Source organism: Anopheles arabiensis, chromosome 2 (genome assembly GCF_016920715.1).
Source record: "Anopheles arabiensis isolate DONGOLA chromosome 2, AaraD3, whole genome shotgun sequence".
Taxonomy (NCBI): domain Eukaryota; kingdom Metazoa; phylum Arthropoda; class Insecta; order Diptera; family Culicidae; genus Anopheles; species Anopheles arabiensis.
In genome coordinates this window covers 6,167,767-6,188,358 of record NC_053517.1, presented here as the reverse complement: position 1 = coordinate 6,188,358, position 20,592 = coordinate 6,167,767, and the positions used below count along the sequence as shown (strand labels likewise).

Below are 20,592 nucleotides of genomic sequence, written 5' to 3'. Positions count from 1 at the left end.
GGAATCTGACAAACAAAGAGGACGTTTCTGTTTGGCATGCCAAAAAGCTGGGATCAATTGAAATTCACATGCAAAATTTGTGATTTCTGAGCTTTAAAAATGGATCTGCTTGTATCATAATCTTCACTCAGAATAATATTAGTTATCGGCATCATTCAAACCGGCAACGAGCCCTGCCCTTCAAAACCTGCGCTCCCTTGTCATCCCTCAGCCCACAGCAACCTTGATCTCGCATTCTGAGGAAAGTGCCCGTCTGCCATGCCATATTTTTTCGCCTTCCATCGGGTCGCATGGTAAAACCATTTCGCAAAGTAGCACCGAATTTGTGATAAAATACCAGCAGGAAAAAACGGGCACCGTGTGCGGTTGGGCTGGCGTGATAAAAGCATACTATCGGCGGCGGTGGCGGCGGCTGTTATTCGGCAGGGCCATCCCCTTTTGTTGGCGTTTCCGGCTGGGCTGGCGTGTGTGAAATAATAGTTCACAGCAGCCTGGTACGTCTGCCAAGCGTGTGTACCCGCGAGAGGAGACTTCAGGAAGGAAAGAGCCGACCCGCTGTGTGTGTGTCAGAAGGCAACACAGAAGAAGAGAAAAGTTCGGTTTTTGGGAACAGGGGATTCGGAGGGTTTTTTTCTTCTTCTACACCCCACTGTGTGGCCGAATCTTTACCACCTGATATTTCTAACATTAGACAATCAGAGCGGGACTTTATAAGCGGAACGGAGTGCGTGTGAGGGTGTGTGTTAGTGATTTCGCGAAGTGGTGCAAAGAGAGTGGGTGAAGCTGCGGGTGGAGGTGAGAAAATTTTCGCAATTGTATTCCTTTTTTGTCGTTAGTCGATTCTTCTTCGCGTGTGTGTGTGTGTGTGTGTGGCTGCAGCAGGGGTGGTGGTGGTGTTCTATCTCCGCGCTGTCCGAGAGATTAGGCGAACATTACACGTCGCGCTGTGCCTTGTGGTGTGGAGCTAGCAGAACGGGGAAGAAATTAACACCTACCGCAAGTTGTGCATTACGAAAAGAGTATACTTTTGCGTGCCGGAGCGATGCATTTCATTTAGAACAAACCAGGTTTTTGAAAAGAAGGTGTGTGTGAAGAAGGCAAAGAAGAGGTGCAGCAGCAGCAGCAGCAAACAGTTTGTGGGTGAAAGGAAAGAAGGAGAAGAAGGAAAGAGAAAGGAGTGTGTAGAACGGAACTGTTCGGCAGGCCAAAATCCGGCTGCTAAGTGTCAACGGGAGCGTAATTCAGCTAATACAAGGACAAGGGTTTTTTCTCCTCTAATTGTATTTAGCTGTCATTTGGATGTGCAATCTGCTCCCGAAATCTCCGCACGACACACCACGATCGACGACATCGACGTGCGTTTTCGATGCTGTTGCTGGTGTGCGTGCGTGTGTGTGCAAGGGAGATAGCGGAAATTTCCAGGCGATTTGCTGATCTCGCTGCTTGCTGTGCACGCACACGCACACTAGCACGGGAAGCAGCTCAAGCGCCGTCTAGACACGTACCGAAGTGTTACGGCAAGTGGAACACCACTCTGCCATGGGGTGCAGTCCCTGTGTGTGTAGTGGTGTAGTAGTGGTAGTGTGCGCTACTGAGCGAGCACGTGCCGGGTAGAGGTTGTAGTAGTGTTGGTTTCGGTCTAATTCTGACATGTGGATAAAAATGGCCGAATGTTAGAAAACTTTGTTATGAACAAATTCGCTTCGGATTTGACACCATTTATGATGCATTTTAAATTGCTGTAATGTTAAATTATCATTGTTTTAGGGAAATAATGTAATATTGTAAAACAAGTATGATGTTTATCATTAATATACAACTTTATACGTCCGCTCGCACTGTGCGTGTTAAAACTGCACTTTAGCTATGGTTTTGAGCGAGTAAACAAGACCACACGATTAGCGTGAAAGGGACAGAGCGATGCTGTTGTCAAAAAAGAAATATCTCACCATAAAAAGAACACACATTTCTTTGCACACACAAAAACATCAGCGGGATAACACGTGCGCAAACACTTTTGATAAAGTTTTTACACAGCTCCGTTTACTTTCAATGTTATTCGTGCTTGCATTTTAGAATGTCGACAGGACGGTGGTAAGTTTGTCGGAGGGGAGAAGGTGGTGGGAAACGATGCACAAAATATAGCACCGAAAGGTTTTGGTAGAGAAGGAGCAGCAGCAGCAGTAGTAGTTGGCATTGAGAAAAAGCGTAGAACCTGTTTGTCACGGATCGCTCAGCAACAGAATCGCTCAAGTGTGTACAGCGCCGCATTAACCAACTACTAACCCGACCGAAAATCATGCCGGCAGCAGTTGTTTCCCATATTTGTGCTGCACACAAGCACACACACACACACACCCCGATACATGAAGAATCTCTTTACCACCGACATTCACTTTTCATGCAACGGGGCGGCGCGACGGTGCGCGCTGGTCCGTGTGGAGTTCTAGTTCTCTACAATCGTGTCTCATGCTTTGCCATCTTTTCTTTCCTCCTCAGATACCGATACCGCTCAAGCGAGGTAAACTCTGACGTCTGTGGTGCTGACAACGGGGCAACCAGAAGAAAGAGGGAAAAGAAGGTGTCCCCCACCCCCAAGTGCGTAAGAGCCTGCTGATCGCGCGAGGACCGTTTGTGCTAAACGCGCATTCCCCCCGCCCGCATTTCCGAAAGGCTTTGGTCCGAGGCAAGCGCACCGAGAGTGAGGTGTAGTGCACACACGAAACGACCCTGAAAGCGGTGCACGAGACGACGGTGCAATCATCTCGCGAGTGCATTACAAGAGAAAGAGATAGAAAGGGAGAGGGAGTGTGGAATCCCTTCGAAAAACACATCACCAACACAAGCACGTCGACGGGCGCGCAACGCAGCAATACAGCGCAGTTACACACACACATATCGTACTGAGCAGCGCGCAGTAAGCCGAAGGCGCCTAGGAAAACCCAACTGACCGACCGGAGGGCGAGCCGCCACCCTTTCCATTGGAGGGTTGCTGGGGCGTACGCGCATACACGCACATCGCACATCAGCAGCGAGCACAGCGGCAGCACCTGTCGCGCGCGCGAGGAAGCAGCGCAACAGGGCGGCCGTGGTCGCGTCGTACGCAATCGTACGTACAGCCTTAGTGTGCTGTCGCACCTGCAGGGAGATGGTTCTGTTTCTCCTTTGACGCGCCGTGTCTCGTGGCCCAATCGTAAGAACGATCGAACGTACGGAAAAACGGGGGTAGTAGAGTGCCCTTAGTGTGTGTGGTAAAGGTTAAACAAAACTGCCAGCCAGACGAATTAAAAAAGCGCCCGCAGTGAGAGAGAGATAGAGAGTGACAGACACACTAAAGCTCTCTCTGGCCCAGCCAAAAACCCTTCATCGACCTTGCATTGTCGACCCAGTGAGCACGTGTGTGTGTGTGTGTGCAAGAAAGGGAAAAAGTGTGTGAGTGTCTGTGCGCGGGCATAATTAAAGCGTGATCTCGTCCTCTGTTGAGATAGCAAGATCATCATTGAGGCGCGATTCGGGGCTAGCTTACCAACCCCCTCCCAAAACGTTCCCGCCCTTGAATAGTGTAATATAGCGCCTGCAAACACGCACGCACGCACGCACGAAAGCACGTCGTGTGTGTGTTATTTTGTGCGCAAAAAAGGTGCAGTGAAGGAGTTGAATGCAGTGGAACTTTGCCATCGTTTTGGATGGTTTCTCTTCGAAAGTAGGAAAAGGTTCTACCGTGACGCAAAAGGCGTGTGAAAATCAAATATTCAAAATCATGTGATAAGCGAACATATTTTTTCTCCACCTAATTCGTTTGTGTGTCGTGTCGTGGGCCAGCCTCATCACACGTGTGTCGAGCGAGCGAGTGATTCCAAGCAGCATAAGTATAGTGTGTATATCGCGTGCGTTATCCTTCGTTGGTTAACTTAGTGTAAAAACATTACCTTTAATAGTGTACTAGGCAGTAGTAGGGTGCGATCTTCAACCGGATATCCTGTTTGTTTTCACGTGTGGAGATCGGTTTTACAGTAGTGTTTAAGTAGCGAACTGTAAAGTGGTGTACGTGTGTGATCGTGTGTAGTGCGATTTTAAGCATATAAGCAACGTAAGTCGTTTTCCACAACGTATCGACGCAAAGTGTCATTTTCTCACGCGTTTGAAAGTGTGTGTGTTTGTGTATGTGCACGTGAAAACTGTGTGTGTGTTTGCCCCACAAAGTCAATGTGTAACCCCGTTTTGGGATAGCGCTCTGGTGTGCGTGTGTGTGTGTAGTACGATAAAGCAAGATCAGTTGACGCGCAAAGTCGCGCAAACGCGAAGCGAAAGTGCACAGCCATTTGCGCACACGATGGACCCTGCTGTGGCTTGGTATCAGGAGGAACAGGACGGTCCGGCAAAGCACACCTGGATGCGCATTTGGGAGAGCAATTCCGATCTGTACGGCCCACTGCACGCCAACTACGGTCCGGGCAGCAATAACGGCCAGGAAGGGCTGAAGGGTCCGGGAGGCGCGCGCGGTGAGCTGAAGCAATTCGACCTGCCGCTGGGCAATACCGGTAACAGTGGGAACAACAACAACAACAACAACAACGGTGTCGGCAATCACCAGCAACAACCGTCCCCTGTGAACGAAGGCACGGGGAAAACGAACAATAACAACAACAACAACAACGGCTCTAACGCCGGTGCAACTGTCAACAGTGGCAGTAGTAACGCCGCACTGTCAAATAGTAGTGTACTGAACGGAAGTAATAGCGGCAGCGCCACCACCACCACCACCACCCCGACTAACCCGGGCAACGGCAACGGGGGAAGCAATAATAATAATAATAGTAATTCTAGCAGCAGCTGTAATAACCACGTTAGCAGTAATACTAGCAACAATGGTACGACGAACGGCGGAGGCGAGTTGACGACGGGCGGCGGTACCAACGGTTGCACCAAGGCGGGCGGCGGCGGAACCGGAACCGGCGGTGGTCTAGTCAGTAGCAGCGAGAAGAACTACAACCCGGTGCGCAAGAAACTGGGCAGCATGATGACGGAAAATAAGGCCAGCACGTTCAACATGAACAAGCAGCAGCAGCGGCTGACCGGCGTCCACGGTGGATGTCCCTGGCGTCCGCCCAACTTTAAGTACGGTCGAGGCATTATTGGGTGAGTGGTTGATGAGGGGTGGGCAGAGCAAGGGGGGAGAGGGGGGGGGCAATAATACATATTACGTTAGCGTGCTTTTATCTTATCTTGGCGCGTTTAGTAGTAGTAGTCGCCCGATCGGAGTCGGAAGGACGGTTGGTGGGCTGATATTCGGTGCGTTTGGGGTTTTTCTTGCTTTAAACATTTTGCTTTTAAGCTTTTGTTGTCGTTTTAGGCAGCGCTAGAAGCCGTCATCTTACCGAACTCAGTGCGGTTGAAACAAATTTATTACTTTGAAGATCAGCAAATGTTGGGGTGACGATTTGCAATCGATCGTACCTTTACCACGCCCAAGTAGAGTGATCGTGTATGCACTTGCATACGTGTCAATGATTCCCAAAGAGATGATGCAGAACACAGCACACCAACACCAACACCATCTCGCGCGAAACATGGCGAACATGGCGCAACGCGGATACAAAGTGTCGAAAAAAGTTGCAGCGCAGTTTTTCGGACGTCGGCAGGCGAATGATGATTGTTCCTCCACCCCGCGAGCCAAAGGCGCATATTCCAGAACAACTATGGCAAATGGGAAAGAGATAGAGAGCTTAGGAAGGGGGAGGGGAGGCGAGAACGAACGAACAGAAAAAGGGGCCAAAAAGACAAACAAAAGGAACTCGATGACCTTCGTTCGCGACCATAAGTATCTCGCGGCACTGCGCGAGGAATGGGTGGTTTGTTGTTTTTTTTTTTGCCTTGCTCTCCTCTTATATGCCGCGCTAGCATCGGCTCACGAATCTGCTCCGCTCTTCGGGCCTTAGCACGCAATGGGAAAGCCAAACAAAAAAGGTGGTTAATCTTTTTTTCGTTACATTGTAGTGGCAGAATAAGAAGTAAGATGGCTGTTCAATTCCCGATCAGCTGAGTTGCTGCTATCGTTCTCGTCACCGGATGTTTTGATACACTGGATAACACGGGAAATGGTTTTTTGCTTAGCGTAAAAGTGTGGGCATCGAAAAACAACGCAATTAAATGTCAGCCAGTAACTTGTAGCCGCTACGACCCCCACCAATCCGTGATAAACGATTATCGGCAAGCAATGTGCAAAACAGAATCAGAAAACAAGAGGGACCGGCAAGAGTAATGATGACGCAGTAAGGAAAGTCGGAAAGGATGTGTGATGATTTGCACTTCTTCCCCAGGTGGCTCGAAAGGACTGGAACGCAGGTCCGCCGAACCCTCCGAAACCGTGAACGCGCGCACTCGATAAGCGCAAGCGAACGTTCAAATGACAAGCGTCCAGTTTGTGCGCACTTCCCGTTTTCGGAGGTTCACGATCGCGTTTTACTACTCGCGGGCCCACGATAAGAGACACACACCTGATTGTTATTATACAATTTTGCCCGCTGTGGTGTAATGGTCGGCGCCGTGTGTGTGAGAGAGTAGGAAATTTGGCGTAATGCTTTTACACCAGCCCATTGCGTTTCGTCTACTACTGCTATATCTACTACCACCTTCCGCCGTGTGTGTCTTGATAACACGGGCGAGGCTATCTCTGCTGCTGCATGTGACACTGAATGTACGATTGTCATCAATGGGTGGGAGAATGGGTAGTGCGTTCAAATTGTGGTCGAAAGCATCTCCGCAAGGCGCAGTATCAGGTGAAACTGTTGTCTTGCATCGCTTCTTTTTTTATGCAGTTGTATCAACATCGCTTGAGTAAATGGAGGACACAGAGGGTGTCGTTTCTTAGTAGCTTGTTGTACCTTGAGGCCTATTGGTTGGGGAAAGGATTCAGCTTTAGGTACGGAATTGTTAATTTTGATATTTAGAGCCGTGTTTGGGAACGATTTTAAGCACAAAGTCAACACAATAAGGCCCTGTGTATAATGTGTACTGGTGACGTATGACACTACAAGATCGATCCCAGCGATTACTACCCCCCAAAAAAAACCATGCAGATTATAATTGCACGTCAGTATCGCCCTCACTCAATCACACGCCATCCATTTCCTGAAGTTCAACCCGCTCAAGGCTCCTTCGCCTTGCACTGTTGTCCGCAAATGTCATCTAGATGTATATAGTTTGATTTTTTCGTTTTCCAATATTAAGCTCTGCTGCTGCCGCTCGCTGGCGCTCGGAAGAAAAAGGAAACACGCACACACACACACGCGACACGGACCGGCGAGTTTCATTCAATCCGTGCCGTAAATTCCCTTGTTGCTACCCCAATCTTCTTGGCGTTGTCGTTGACTGACTGGTTTGTCTCGTGCTGCTACCATCGGCATACCGCAAAGCGCGCAAGAAGAGGTCAGGGAAGAAAAATATGTAAAAGATTACCAACCGAACAACCACCCCCCGGGGTCCCCGCGTATCACGCCCAACACCTCACTGCGCACGCGGATTATTTTGCGCGATTCTATAATCAGCCGGGGAAGAACGCGGTCGGTCGTGGTGTACGTTCGCACTGTTTGGCGATTTACAACCTGTTCGCTGTTCATTACTGACGATGCGCGGCCGTGGCCACTGGCTATAGAGAAAGAGTATAATGTGTATATGTGACCCGGTAACGCTCTCTGCTCCTTTGCTCTAGTTTCACTCTTTTCTTTGCCTGTTGTGTGCGCAAACGTTGTTACGCGCGGTCGGTTTGCTGGCGGCAGACGACACACCACGGTATCGCTGTCGATTATGCACAAAAGTGGGTGGGTGGGTGGGTGTATGTTTTCGTCCATCATTTTAGCACCTTCCGTCCGTTTGGTGCCGTTGCGCTTCCGGGCCCGGTTGTACACTGCTACTGCCCTACCTTTCCCCCTTTTTCTCTACACGGTATGTGATGCTTGGTTGACAATCAGGCAGCAGGACCGTCCGTACCACCGCCCCTCACCAAAGCACACACCTTAGATATGGGTCTGAGATAGCAGCAGCACCAGCAGCATACGTTACAGTGTACGAATGGTTTCGAAATTCGAGCAAAGCAGTGCCCATTCGTGTGTGCACTCTTATCATTAGCATGTGGTAGCTAATGCTGACCTTATAGTTTACCTTACCTCTCTGTAGTTTGCTGCTACCCTATTACACACGAGCTTCCCTCTGACGTAGTAGAGTGAGTAGCGCAGGGAGAGAAAAATCCAAACACAAATATGTGGTACTGCTTTATGCCGGGGCAACAAGCAAGAAGCCGCAGATAAGATTGCTGTAAAACTGATTTTGAAACATACTGAAAGACCGAATCCCCACCCCCCTGATGTTGGAACCTGGAGTGGCTGTTGTTTTGCCAATGTCATCAAAAAGTTATCAACGCTCTAGCAGAACAGTTTTTCAACCCCCCCGACTTTTCGTTGCCTTTCGTGTATTGGCTTCCATTAAAAGTGGTGGGTACGAGCGATAAGTTCATATTTAAAAACCTGTACACCGTGCGATGGCCTTTCCTTTCCCTTCGGTGACGTGCAATGATGGGGCGGGGTGGCCAATCAGCGTCAGACGAGAGCCAGTTAGCAAGTCAAGGATGTCGACTCGGGCTGCAGAAGAAATCGGGTCCGGTGACCCTCAGCTGTCGCGGATGTCGCTTTTATTAGGGAGTTGGTCTCGAACAGGTCAGATAATCAGTCAGGCAAATATCGTCGTCATTGTCGTTGAATCCACATTATCGCAGGATATCGGCAAAACTTCATGGTCATTTTCATATAGCGCACTACTGCCTGTTCCTGTTCCTGCGCTTGCCTTTTAATAAAATAGAAGAATAAAACATGGAACAGCCATCAGAGAAAATGAATGTCGGATGTAACAGAAAGAGACACGGTTAGACATTTAAACTGACCATGTTGGTTCCCTGTCTTTCTCTCCCTCTCTCAGTGTTGGTGTTGAAGATGATGCTACAAAAGAAGGAGCAAAGAATTAACGCATAATCTGTGTTGACCTATTTTCTTCCACCCTGGTGTGTAAAAACACATGCGGTCGTTTGTGCCACTGTGTGTCAAGCGTGTTCTTCTCACTTGTACGCACTGATCGGTCGATAACTGAAACCGATAGCTGACTGGCAAGCAAAGAAACGTACCAAAAATCACAATTAACTCGACAAGTTACACCTGACAGGCGGACGTACAAGGAACAGGGGTTTAGCACACACCACCTTTAGGGAGAATTAATTACACATTTACAACTCCGCATGAGATATTTTTCAAAAATGTTTTTAAAACATCAACACGTTCTCAAACAGCTACTCGAACCCGAGCAAGTGAGTGTGTGTTGGCTTACACTTGAAAAACGCATGTACCGACCCGTGCCCGTAATAATAGCCAGCACGTTTGCGTGTCTATTGAGAAGCAACAAAAACAAAAAAAACGGTTCACCGTGCTCTTGACAGTTCCGCCCGTCCTTGTCATGCTGATGAACCGGAAACGATACGGCCTACTGCTACTACTACTACTACAACTAATACATCGCTGTGCGAAAGTGTCGGCCACAGAGACGTCTCACGGTAGCCGAGGCGAGGGGAGAGGCTTCCGGATGACAATGTGACGTCACGTGGTGTAGTATTGTTGCTAGAATGGTCGGCGGCGGGCTCTGGTTGCTGTAATCATGAATGGAGAATGAACCCCGTTGTGTTATGAATGATTGTGTGGTGCCCTTTTTTTTGCTGGGCGTTAAAAGCTCTTCAACGATTTGAAACGATAGTAAAGTACGGAGTGTTTGTTTGTTTGTTTGTTTACGTACTACATCCACATGCAATAATGCATTCAAGCAATCGAGATTAATTTATCTGTTTTAAATGCAGCATTGTCCCGTTTGTTGCTGGTGATGCGAAAGGTGTCGTCCCCCGGTGCGACGGATGCAGATGATTGATCTCATCCTCCGATCGTAGCGGACGATCTCCCTGAATCTCGCTGAATAACATCACCAAAATAAGAAGAAAAAGAAGCAAAAAAACTCCCCATCGATGATTGTCGATGTAATTTGCAATTGTTGTAGCAAACTCCAGTGTGTGAGAACCTGCAAATCTGCGGCGTGTGTAGTTATTTTCTGCAAAGTAAATAGCAGTGCTGTCGTATTGGACCATTGGCCCCAAACAAACGCTTCTTCCTTGCGTCAATGATGACGGTGAAAATAATAATGCACCTTAGCAGGCTACGATTGCAACAGATGGTTGTGTGTGTGTGTGGTGGGTTGTTTTAAAAAGCGAACACCCAACCAGGAGGGCTCCCAAATCCAAGCAAGCGTCCGTGCGGACGGCGAATGTACGTCAAAGGGAAGCCTTGTTGTGGTTCAGGCAAGTGCAGACGTAAGAACAACCAACCAACTAATCATCCATCATCCTTCTCCTGCTCAAGGGGTTGGAAACGGGGCACGGAATGTACGAGATCCGTCCGTCCAGGCCTCGGGACTGGGTCGGTGGTGGGTTGCCGGGAAGCTAGCCCAGACAGATACATACATTCGTGTGTGTGTGTGTGTGTGTGTGTGTGTGTGTGTGTGTGTGTGTGTGTGTGTGTGTGTGTGTGTGTGTGTGTGTGTGTGTGTGTGTGTGTGTGTGTGTGTGTGTGTGTGTGTGTGTGTGTGTGTGTGTGTGTGTGTGTGTGTGTGTGTGTGTGTTTGTGTGTACTTTGTTTATCCAGTTGTTGTTTGTTCGCGCACTGCATAGTGTTGGATGGGCGTTTGTGTGCGCTGTTTTTACTTGTATTTCCCCTTTTTGCTCAAACAGTGTTGTTGTTGTTGTTGGTCCAAAGATCGGCACGATTCTGTGACGCGAATGTGGCCGTCATGTAGAATGGCAAATGATCGTCATGATCTTGTTAGTGGAAGGGAGCGTTATGGGTATTCTATGCTCGCGTTTCGTGCACGCATTATTCACGCGTAACCGGAAGTGTGGAGCTTGTGCGCTTGTGCTGTCTGTGTGTGTGTATGGGTGTTTTGTCAGTTGTTGGAAAACAACACGATTTTGGTTTGCTCTGTGTGTGCTCTTCCTTATTTGTCAGAAGGTGTGCAATTCATTTCGTTTCGTTTGCAGGTTCTAATTGCCCGTTCTAGAATTAATTTGTTTGCCATCCTGTGCCAGCAAAAAGTGTACGTTGTACGGGGGGTGGGTGTAACACAGTTGTACAAGTAAAACAACACAGACGAGAGATGATGCACACCGTTACTGTTACGTCTCGGTTGGGTTTCATCGAACTCTAGCTCTCGTCAATTCGCAAGCTATTGAACTTCTCGATTGAATGCCACTGACTGATGATAATTATTTTCTTTTTAATTTTTAGGAAGATCTCCAGAAGAGAAACGTACGAAAGGAGATGGCTTGAGCGTCGCCTCATGCTTGTCGATTACGCGGGTTCTTTTCTCCATTCGAAAATGAAAGCCACACAACTGCCACAAACTTACTGAGCATGAGTTAATTGGGCAACAAAAGGGTTGAAAAAAGGGTGGTTTACACCTAATTGTAGCCCGGGCGAGGAGATATCACTGTGAATCCAAACGAGAAACGCACCTCAAAACACGCGTGCCGCAAGGTGCCGGAAAAGGGCAGCAAAGCATGCGCAGGCTAACAGAGCCACATGTGTGTGTGGTGGTAGAGGTGGTGATGGTGGTCGGGAGCCCCATTCACCATCGCGCACATAATTCGTCCAATTCGGTCGGCTAGTTAATGCGCCTGACGATGGGCGCGCGCGCGATCACCCTTTCACCATGTGCTCTGCCGCCGCGCATGTTTCGTGCGTGTCGCGTTGCGCTGCTATTGTGCTCTGGCTGGAGTCCGGCCGGAAACGCATCGCCGGTGCAGCCAGTTATGCAGTTGCGCGGTACCGTCGTCTCTAATCACTGAAGCGTTCGCTACTTTATTTTATAATACGTCTGTGTCTGTGTGTGTGTGTGTGTGTGTGTGTGCTTAAGAGGGTTCACAGCGCTCAACCATTATCACACCCTGTTGGTGTTGTGCGCTTAAGGTGCAGCGCCGTAACTTATTAACTTAGTTTTCCACAGCCAAAATAGCAATTTTATTGTATCGCTAGTGCTGCTGTGTATGTATGTGTGTGTGGCACATCGGGGAAGAGAAAGGAAGAGAAACGATCACGTTCGGAAGACGCTTACCGTGAATGGTTTTTCGTTTTTTTGGGTGTGCGGGCCCAGTTGCGCTTTCTCCATTGCGAAGGAGAATTGTGGTGTTTTGAGGAGAGGGAGTGGTATATAATGAATTGTGTAAAGAAAACATAAAAAAAGATCGTTTCAGCTGTATTTCATTAACACGAATCTTTCCACGAAATAGGATCGAGAAGGGGATCAAATGAATGGCGATCAAGTTGATGTGCGCGCTTTTGCCTTATTATGGGTGGATTGTAAACAGTGGTAACAATCAATCGAGAAGAGTAAAATTGGAAAATTAAAAACCCTCTTCCCCCCAAAACAACCAAATGGAAAGGAAATGAATGCAGCTGAACACAGTGCCCCGCACAGCTGAAGAAAAAAGATGAACAAACAACGCAAACAACAGAACCGAAGACGATATCCATTTTCTTCGATTAAAAGATTCATTACTATACGCGGGAGCGCGTGATTGGATTGGAGCTGTAGCAATCGCATTTGAAACGATCTAATGAAACGAAATCTCTTGCTTCTCCTCCATCCTTCCGCTTCCCCCCGTTTCATTCGTACGTTGGGTTGCTTGGGCATTCGGGCAAGATTACGCTCGCTGCTATCATTGATCCGCAAATTCGTACACGATTAATTATTGCAACAGGTGGTCGGAACGCACACACACAAACACTCTCTCGATCACTGTCGAGGTCGTATGGTACTAGAGGGTTTGCGCCTTGGAAAGTTCGCAAATTTCGTTGATAAAGCGTGTAAGGAAAAAGGGTTGTTATCGTTATCAATCTCTCACCCCTTTGTACAATTAATTCGTTATTCCAGTTGATAGGCGAAATTGCTTTGAGATTAAGATATTAAAATTTTCAAGCCATTTTAAACGTATAAAGCTTTAACCATTAGTTTGGACTGGATGAGTTGGACTTAATATGCTAATCTCAACTTTCATAATAAATATTGCAAAAAGATGATGATCACATGATAATCGAACTGCGCCGCTTGCCAGGGCCACATTGAGATGATTTTCTCTCTGCTTTTCCCTTCCGTTTTGGAACGTTGTAGAATCACCCGCTGTGGTGAATTTTTCCATTTTCCAAGCATTGAACAGGTGGCCAAACACAGCAGCACAGCAACAAGAAAAGAGAAAAAAAGTCCATAACCATACGCCAAGGATGCGCGCGGGGAATTTGGTGTTGGCCATTTGTTTATGAATCATCCGGTGTTAAATAACGATCCCCCCCCCCCCCCCATACCACAGCTACCCAAATCCCACGTGTTTTTGGGTCCACAACAGTACGGTATTACAATAATGGGAAGAAGCAGACATTTTCTTTGCACACGTCGACGTGTCGAGGCGTGCGGCTTTCTTATTGTAAACGTTACTGTGTGCTCCGGTTATGCGAAAGACGAGCTGCTGTCCCACATGTGTGTGTGTGTGTGTGTGGACAGAGCACAATGCGGTCATCATCATCCGGTCGTTTATCAACAAGTGGGTGTATATGTGTGTGACCTCGAGACGTAAGCAGAGAAGAGTTTGGAATTTTCTTTTCAAGGCCGTCCGATGAGATTGTGCAGATGTGTGACATAACGCTTGAATGCGGTTTTCTTTGTACGAATTCTTACTATTTAATAGGATCGTATGTTACTAAAAGTGTTGTGTCTCTTCCTTTACCAACTCACAGACTGCACCAGGAGATAGAGCAATTCTATGCGCACATGATCGCCACTCCAACCGAGCACGCGCTGCGCGTCATGGTGGTCAGCCGGATAGAGAAGATCGTGCAGAATCTCTGGCCATCGGCAAGGGTGGAAATGTTCGGTTCGTTCCGTACCGGGCTGTACCTACCAACCAGCGATATCGGTAAGTACCGTCTTCGCATCAATTGTGGTGGCAGACTAAAAAAATGGCATATTCAAACGGCGCTTCTCTCTCTCTCCCTCTCATCCTCTCCAGATTTGGTTGTGATCGGGCAATGGACGATGCTGCCGCTGCGAACGCTCGAGATGGAGCTGATCAGCCAGGGCATTGCGGAGCCGAACTCGGTCCGCGTGCTCGACAAAGCGTCGGTGCCGATCGTGAAGCTGACGGACCGCCAGACGCAGGTCAAGGTGGACATTTCCTTCAACATGGAGTCGGGCGTCCAGTCGGCCAAGCTGATCAAGGGCTTCAAGCGCGAATATCCGGTGTTGGAGAAGCTGGTGCTGGTGCTGAAGCAATTCCTGCTGCAGCGCGACCTGAACGAGGTGTTTACCGGTGGCATTTCCTCCTACTCGCTGATACTGATGTGCATTAGCTTCCTGCAGCAGCACCACCAAAAGCCAAACGCCTGCTCCAATCTGGGCGTGCTGCTGATCGAGTTCTTCGAGCTATACGGTCGCAAGTTTAACTACATGAAGATTGGTAAGTGGCGGGAAACGGCCCGTGGTACAGTGGAGAGTTGTGGTGCTAATGGGGAACTGTCCTTTTCTTCGCTTTGCAGGCATTAGTGTAAAATCGGGACGATACATACCGAAGGAAGAGCTGCAGCGGGAAATGATTGACGGGCATCGGCCAAGCTTGCTGTGCATAGAGGATCCGCTAACGCCGGGCAATGATATTGGACGTTCTTCCTATGGTAGGCTTCCCGGGGAATGTCTAATAAGCTTGTTATTTGTCCGATTTTTTGTTTGTCCAATTGTTATTGATATCCATTTGTTCCATGTTTTCTGTACAGGTGCGTTACACGTGAAGCAAGCGTTCGAGTACGCTTACATCGTGCTGGTCCAAGCGGTGCTACCGCTGGACAAGAATCTGAACGACTGCAACCGCCAAAGCATACTGGGGCGAATAATACGCGTGACGGACGAAGTGATCGAGTACCGCAAGTGGATAAAGGATACGTTCGAGGACAAGCTGATCCGGCAGCCGAGCTTACAACAGCCGCTTACCACAACGACGGTACTGCTGAGCGACCATTACCTTCCACTACAGCAGCAGCAGCAGCAGCAGCAGCAGGCACGTCACTTACCTCAGCAACAGGCCATCCATCACATCCACCAGCAGCAGTACCCGCGGCAGGTGATTCACAGGCGGCCCAGTACGTCGAGCGTGGAGCTGTCGGAAGAAAGCATGGATAGCGACGGGGGCGGCGCTAGTGGGGATTTCCACTGTCTCCCGTCGGCGACCGGCCGTGATATCTCGCCGTCAGCGTCGGCAGCCGGCCTAACGACCCGTTCGCCACCGATCGAGCTGCACGAGCTGCAGCAGCAGCAGCAACAGAACGGAGGCCCCACGGCTACGATTATGATGATATCGACGACGGGCCCGCACCATCCGCACGATCTGCTAATAGAGGAGAACAATATGCTAAACATGACGCACCATCAACATCAGCACCAGCAGCAGCAACTGTCGGCGGACCCAAACGGTATCGTCGATGCGCCACAGGTGATCAGCTACAACAACGTAAGTAACAAGCGGCCGGCCACGCGCAATACGATAATAAAGCATTTGCGCAAAGATGCACGATCCCAATGTTGTTTTACCTCTCGGTAGATGAACAATCGGCGCATCGTACCGTCACCGAATCAGCAACAACAGCAACAGCACCATCACCACCATCTGCAGCAGCAGCAGCAGATCGTTGGCAAGAACACCCTGTACAGTCGCAACAGCTCGGAGCGCATGCTTCCGAGCGGTGCGACCGGTAACAACAGCACCAATAGTGCGTACAGCATGCAGTCACATCAGCAGCAGCAACAGCAGCACCACCAACCGTCCGCGGTCAGTAACAGCAACGGGCTGGTGCGTCACAATAGCAAAAGCCGCCGGTTGATCACCACCACCGGCGGCATGCTGAAAATGCCACCCAGCAGCAACTCGTCCCCCTCGTCCTATCCTTCCCCCGACGTTGTAGTAGTAAGCGGTCTTGCGAGCAATAACAGTAGCAGTAGCAACCTAGTCGCCGCCGGGATGGTCATAAATGATGAAAACAATCTGCACTACCACCGATCGGCAAGCCCGAAAGCGACCGTCGCTGGCGGGCTACCGCTGCTGCCATCGAATGCGCTCGCGGGCAATAACGGAGTCATCATGACGGGCGTCGGTGGTGGTGGTGGTGGTAGTGCCGGTGGCGCTGGTAGCACCATCAGCAGCAACACCAACTCCTCTAGCAGTAGCGGCAAAAAGTCCTCCCACAGTGGTACAAACTCCTCGAAGCGCAAGAAGACCGTCTCGCCCGGGGAGAAGAAGGACCGTGGCGGCCCAATGGCGGCGGGAGGACCACCGTCAGCGACGGCCATTAGCTACGGCTTGACGATGGCCGGTGCGGCCGGCAGTGTGTCCAACGGTCCGGTACCGGCCAGCCTGGACAGCCGATGATAGCCATCCGTGGTAGGGGGGTACCAGCAAAGGTTCCGCTACTATCACTATTAAACAGTTGTGTGTTGGGTGCGCAGCGTTCCCTCCATCCCTCCACTTAGGCGCCTTCCAATTTTAGTGTGAACCTAGAGAGAGAGAGACAGTCAGAAGAGGAGCGAATGTTCATTGCTGCCACGCTAGGCACGGCAGCAGAACGCGCGATATGCAAGAATGTGATGCGCGAGGGATTAAATAGTGTAGTTATATCGAAAATGGTAGGGAAACAGTGAAAAAAGGAGCAAAAGCAGCGAGAAGCGCGTGACGGGGTGTGTTGTCCGATGGCCTTCGGCAAGGCCATTGTACTACTACTACGGCGCGATGCCTGGACAAGAGAGATTAGCAGCGCAACTCTTTACATTCACTCACACCACTAGCCAAGCTACATTACTTATTTTTAAACGTATATATTATTACTGATGTTATTCTGGCTGCCATTGCGACGGATAGTTGCCGCTGGTTTGCTAGTGCTGCCGATCTTCCCGTGTTGTTGTGCTGCTGGTCCGTGTGTTGTGCGCCGATCACTTTGACCGTTGGATTTGAAATTTTTACGCATGATTGATGTTTACGAGCCTCCTCTCCTCCCGTCACTCAATCGCCCGTATCCCCGGCCGTTCGATGATTTTAACTGGCCGTATTTCAATCAACGCTTCACGTTCACTTTGTGTTTTGTGTTGGAAAGTGGTGTACTTTTTGCTTGCTTTACCTCACGCAAAGTTGTTCTATTTCTGTGTACAGCGACGTGGAATGATTCTTTGGGCAGTTGGGCCTTAACCAACCGTAACAATTATGTTCCGTATTGCGCGTATTGAGGTTAGGCTTAGAGTCCTCGCATGTTTAAATTTACATGTGCAACGTGTTTGCGAGCAACATCCGGCAGAGATACAGCTACACTAACCTAGGCATAAGTAGTAGAACCGAGAACCGGCATAAAACTCGAACACAAAACCACGTTCTTGTAGGCGTAAGTAAGGCGTAAAAATACAGTGAAATCATGCAATTAGTGCTTACTGTAGGACTATATAATGAGCAAAGATTTTTGGAACTGTTTTGTTTTGTCCCTATTATTGTTCGATGATGATAAGCTCTAGCGTTGCCAGACGTTGTGATCCCACAATCCAATCTTACAAAGTTTTGTATATGCTTGTGTGTGTGTGTGTTTGCGTGTGCATGAGAACTACGTTTTCTATCGATTGTCTCTGACTGTTACTGTTACGGATCGTTGTAGGTAGAAAGGTATATCATTTGAGTAGCGCAAACGTACAGAATCACGCGTAAAATGAACCTTACGGAAAAAAGGGCAACGGAAGCCTGTATGGCGGAAGGTTTTTTTTTTTTGGTTAAACGTTACGTTGATAAATCATTTGCCACCATTATGCCGTGAACGATGGGGTACGCGTCGTTAGTGGTCGAATCGAGGGCAGCAGCAGTTTGTAAAGTTTTGCTATTTGATTTTGCGAGTGTTGTATGTAAATATGAGATATATTCCACGGCGTGTGGACGGTGCATAAGGTGCTTGGCCAGAGTAATATGTAGGCTCTTGCATATTCGGCTACCACAACCACTACTAGTTGCGTGCAAGTACTATTGCTTCTATTACTACTACTACTACTACTACCACTACTACTATCGCGCCTAGGACAAGGATCAACTACTGTAGAAGCGCTACTATCGCTAATAATCCTACCGATGTGCTTCTGAAGCAAACCTATATCGCTTTATATCATCGACCCCTCCCCCCCTCCCCCCTCCCCCCCGGCCTAGGTAGAGGAGATAAACCAAAACCCCCGGAGTTTAATCCTTCACCGTGCGCTGTGGAACGTGTTCCGATACGGCCCCGTGAAGCATGAAACTGTATGTTTATTTTCACTCAAAAAAAAAAAACAACAACATCATTCAACTATCTTCGCTTTCAAGAGCTGTTGATGTGTACATATACATATAGAATTATTCGGAAATTGTTTTCATGCATCGTTGTTTGAGATTGTTTAGCCTTCTGTTCGGCGGCTCCTACTTTGCGTTCAGGGTGTGTCGGTATGTGTGTTTGTGTGTTTGTGCGTGTCCTCCGTGTGCTACTATGCATTGCTGATAATAGTCGAAACTGGGAAGCAGAAGGCAGTCGAGAGAGAGAGAGAGAGTTACATTGTTACAACATACACTGGATGCATTCTATCAAACTCTCTCACCAAGAATGATCCTTCTCAATTACAAACCCACTCACACACCACAACAGAAGAAAAGAAGCGAAACAAACACTCCATCTCTTCTGCCTAACCTTTTAGTAGTAGTGCGTACATTTTAGCATTGATACGAAGGAGGGAAGGATAAGAGAGAGAGAGAATAATAATAGAATCATCAAACCACGCGTTCCAATATCAACAAGATTGCAATCAAAACATATACGTAACACTGAACCTCTCTCACACACGTGATCATCGTGAGCATGCTGCACGATCATCAAACTGCCATTTGTTGTCGTCGGTGTGTGTGTGTGTGTGTGTGTGTGTAAGGGTTTGTTGTTGCTACTTGAACGAAGTTGAAAGCAAAAGAGGGGGGTGTGTTTCAATCTCCTGGCAAAAGCATTTACAATACTTATAGAAATCACAAATATGTTCGCAATGAATGAAAATCATAGACTAGGAAAGGGAACTGGAAATGCTGTGTTTTATACGCGCGTGGAGCAACACGTGCTAGTGTGGTAGAAAGGCAATAAAAGTTCCATCAACCTTTAGGTTTACACAAAACACACAGACAACACAACTCGTACAGGCACGCGTGCGTTATGGTTTAGTGTAGTTATCATAATGATCAAAGGAAGAAAAAAAAAACGTTAAAAAAAAACGATCATACGCGTACCCAAGATATAGTGCTCAGAGAAACGGCAAAAGGTGATCATGGTGCGGTTGTGTGCGGAAACAACCCCCCATCCCAAATAGCGCAGTGATTATGAGTAGGAAAAGTAGTAGTGTTTAGGATGGAATGATATCTATCGTTCCTCGCAAAATGGCCGGTTTTCTTTCCCCCCCTTTTGTAGCTGCCGAGTAAGCAAGCAACCTGTGTTGCCAATGCGAAGAATGATCATCCCGTTTCGTTATGAACGTTTTTCGGTCGGACAGTTCGGTCGTAATCCTCCGCCAGCTCCGTTTCATAGCTAGTAACAGATTGTAGCCACATAAAGGTTCCCCAAAAAAAAAAAAACAACACCACCACCACCACTACTACTAAGCAAGAGTGCACAAGATCGATCGACGCGGCCATCCGCTCCCAAACCCGATATAAGACGCCAAGAAGACATCTACTAAAAATCGTAAATCTGTAGCGTGTGCAGTGAGCAAAACTAGGGGACGCAAGCGAAAACGACAAACACAGCAACAAACAACAGTTAAAAAAACCCAGTCATTTTGAGTACAAAGATGCACCATAATTTATGTGTAAAGTAAAAATACCTTTAGATACATACCGTAAGGCAAAACGTGTACATATGAGAATGCGGACAGGAATGCGATGAAAATAAAAATAAAAAAAAACCAACGACGATTACAAAAAAAAAAATCCCGTTATGGCACTAAAATGCCAAATGGAAAGGAATATTACTGTTGTTTCAGTTGTTTCATTCTTTCCTCCTAAGAAAAGAAACTGGAAGATGCGCGTGTTAATGGATTTCGTGTTCCGCGCGTTGGCCCAAAGTTGGCCGAGATAATTTCCGCGAACCCGCAGTTTGAACTTTGATACTGACGTCAAGGGCGGCTGCGTACGCGCCGCGTACCTGGTGTGTGATCGTTCTCGACACCGATCCCTTCACATCATTAACCAGCCGCGCGTTTTGACCGATGGGCACCAAAACCGATACCCAGGGTACAACGTTTTATCGCGCACCCAAAACCACCGGTGGAATGTGGCGAGCGGCGGCAAGGTCGACAAGCACACACTGTGCAAGATTAGGCCAGCTTTACAGCCAATCTTCGATTACTACTCCCTTCAGTTGTTGAGTGTCGCCCGTGCGTGTCGGT

At 48.4% G+C, this 20,592-nt stretch overlaps 1 protein-coding gene across 3 annotated transcripts; it reads left to right on the top strand.

Annotated features, from left to right (window-relative positions):
* Window positions 1-233: 233 nt before the first annotated feature.
* On the top strand, window positions 234-19,803 carry LOC120898623 (non-canonical poly(A) RNA polymerase protein Trf4-1). 3 transcript variants are annotated; one of them, XM_040304706.1, is made up of 7 exons: window positions 234-795; window positions 2,500-5,139; window positions 13,869-14,047; window positions 14,141-14,587; window positions 14,667-14,801; window positions 14,901-15,631; window positions 15,722-19,803. In XM_040304706.1, exons 2-7 carry the CDS (start codon window positions 4,334-4,336, stop codon window positions 16,544-16,546), a joined length of 3,123 nt encoding a protein of 1,040 aa, XP_040160640.1. In that variant the 5' UTR covers window positions 234-795; window positions 2,500-4,333; the 3' UTR covers window positions 16,547-19,803. The 3 variants fall into 3 exon arrangements, with proteins under 3 accessions (XP_040160640.1, XP_040160641.1, XP_040160642.1); XM_040304707.1 differs by lacking the exon at window positions 234-795 and adding an exon at window positions 881-1,082; XM_040304708.1 differs by lacking the exon at window positions 234-795 and adding an exon at window positions 1,945-2,094.
* Window positions 19,804-20,592: the final 789 nt, after the last annotated feature.

What these genes read in the sequence shown, in the direction of transcription:
- LOC120898623 (XM_040304706.1), top strand. Translation starts at nt 4,334, where the DNA reads ATGGACCCTGCTGTGGCTTGGTATCAGGAGGAACAGGACGGTCCGGCA. An exon ending in CCTACCAACCAGCGATATCG is followed by an intron (nt 14,048 to 14,140) that starts GTAAGTACCGTC and finishes CATCCTCTCCAG; the next exon opens with ATTTGGTTGTGATCGGGCAA. An exon ending in GTTTAACTACATGAAGATTG is followed by an intron (nt 14,588 to 14,666) that starts GTAAGTGGCGGG and finishes TTCGCTTTGCAG; the next exon opens with GCATTAGTGTAAAATCGGGA.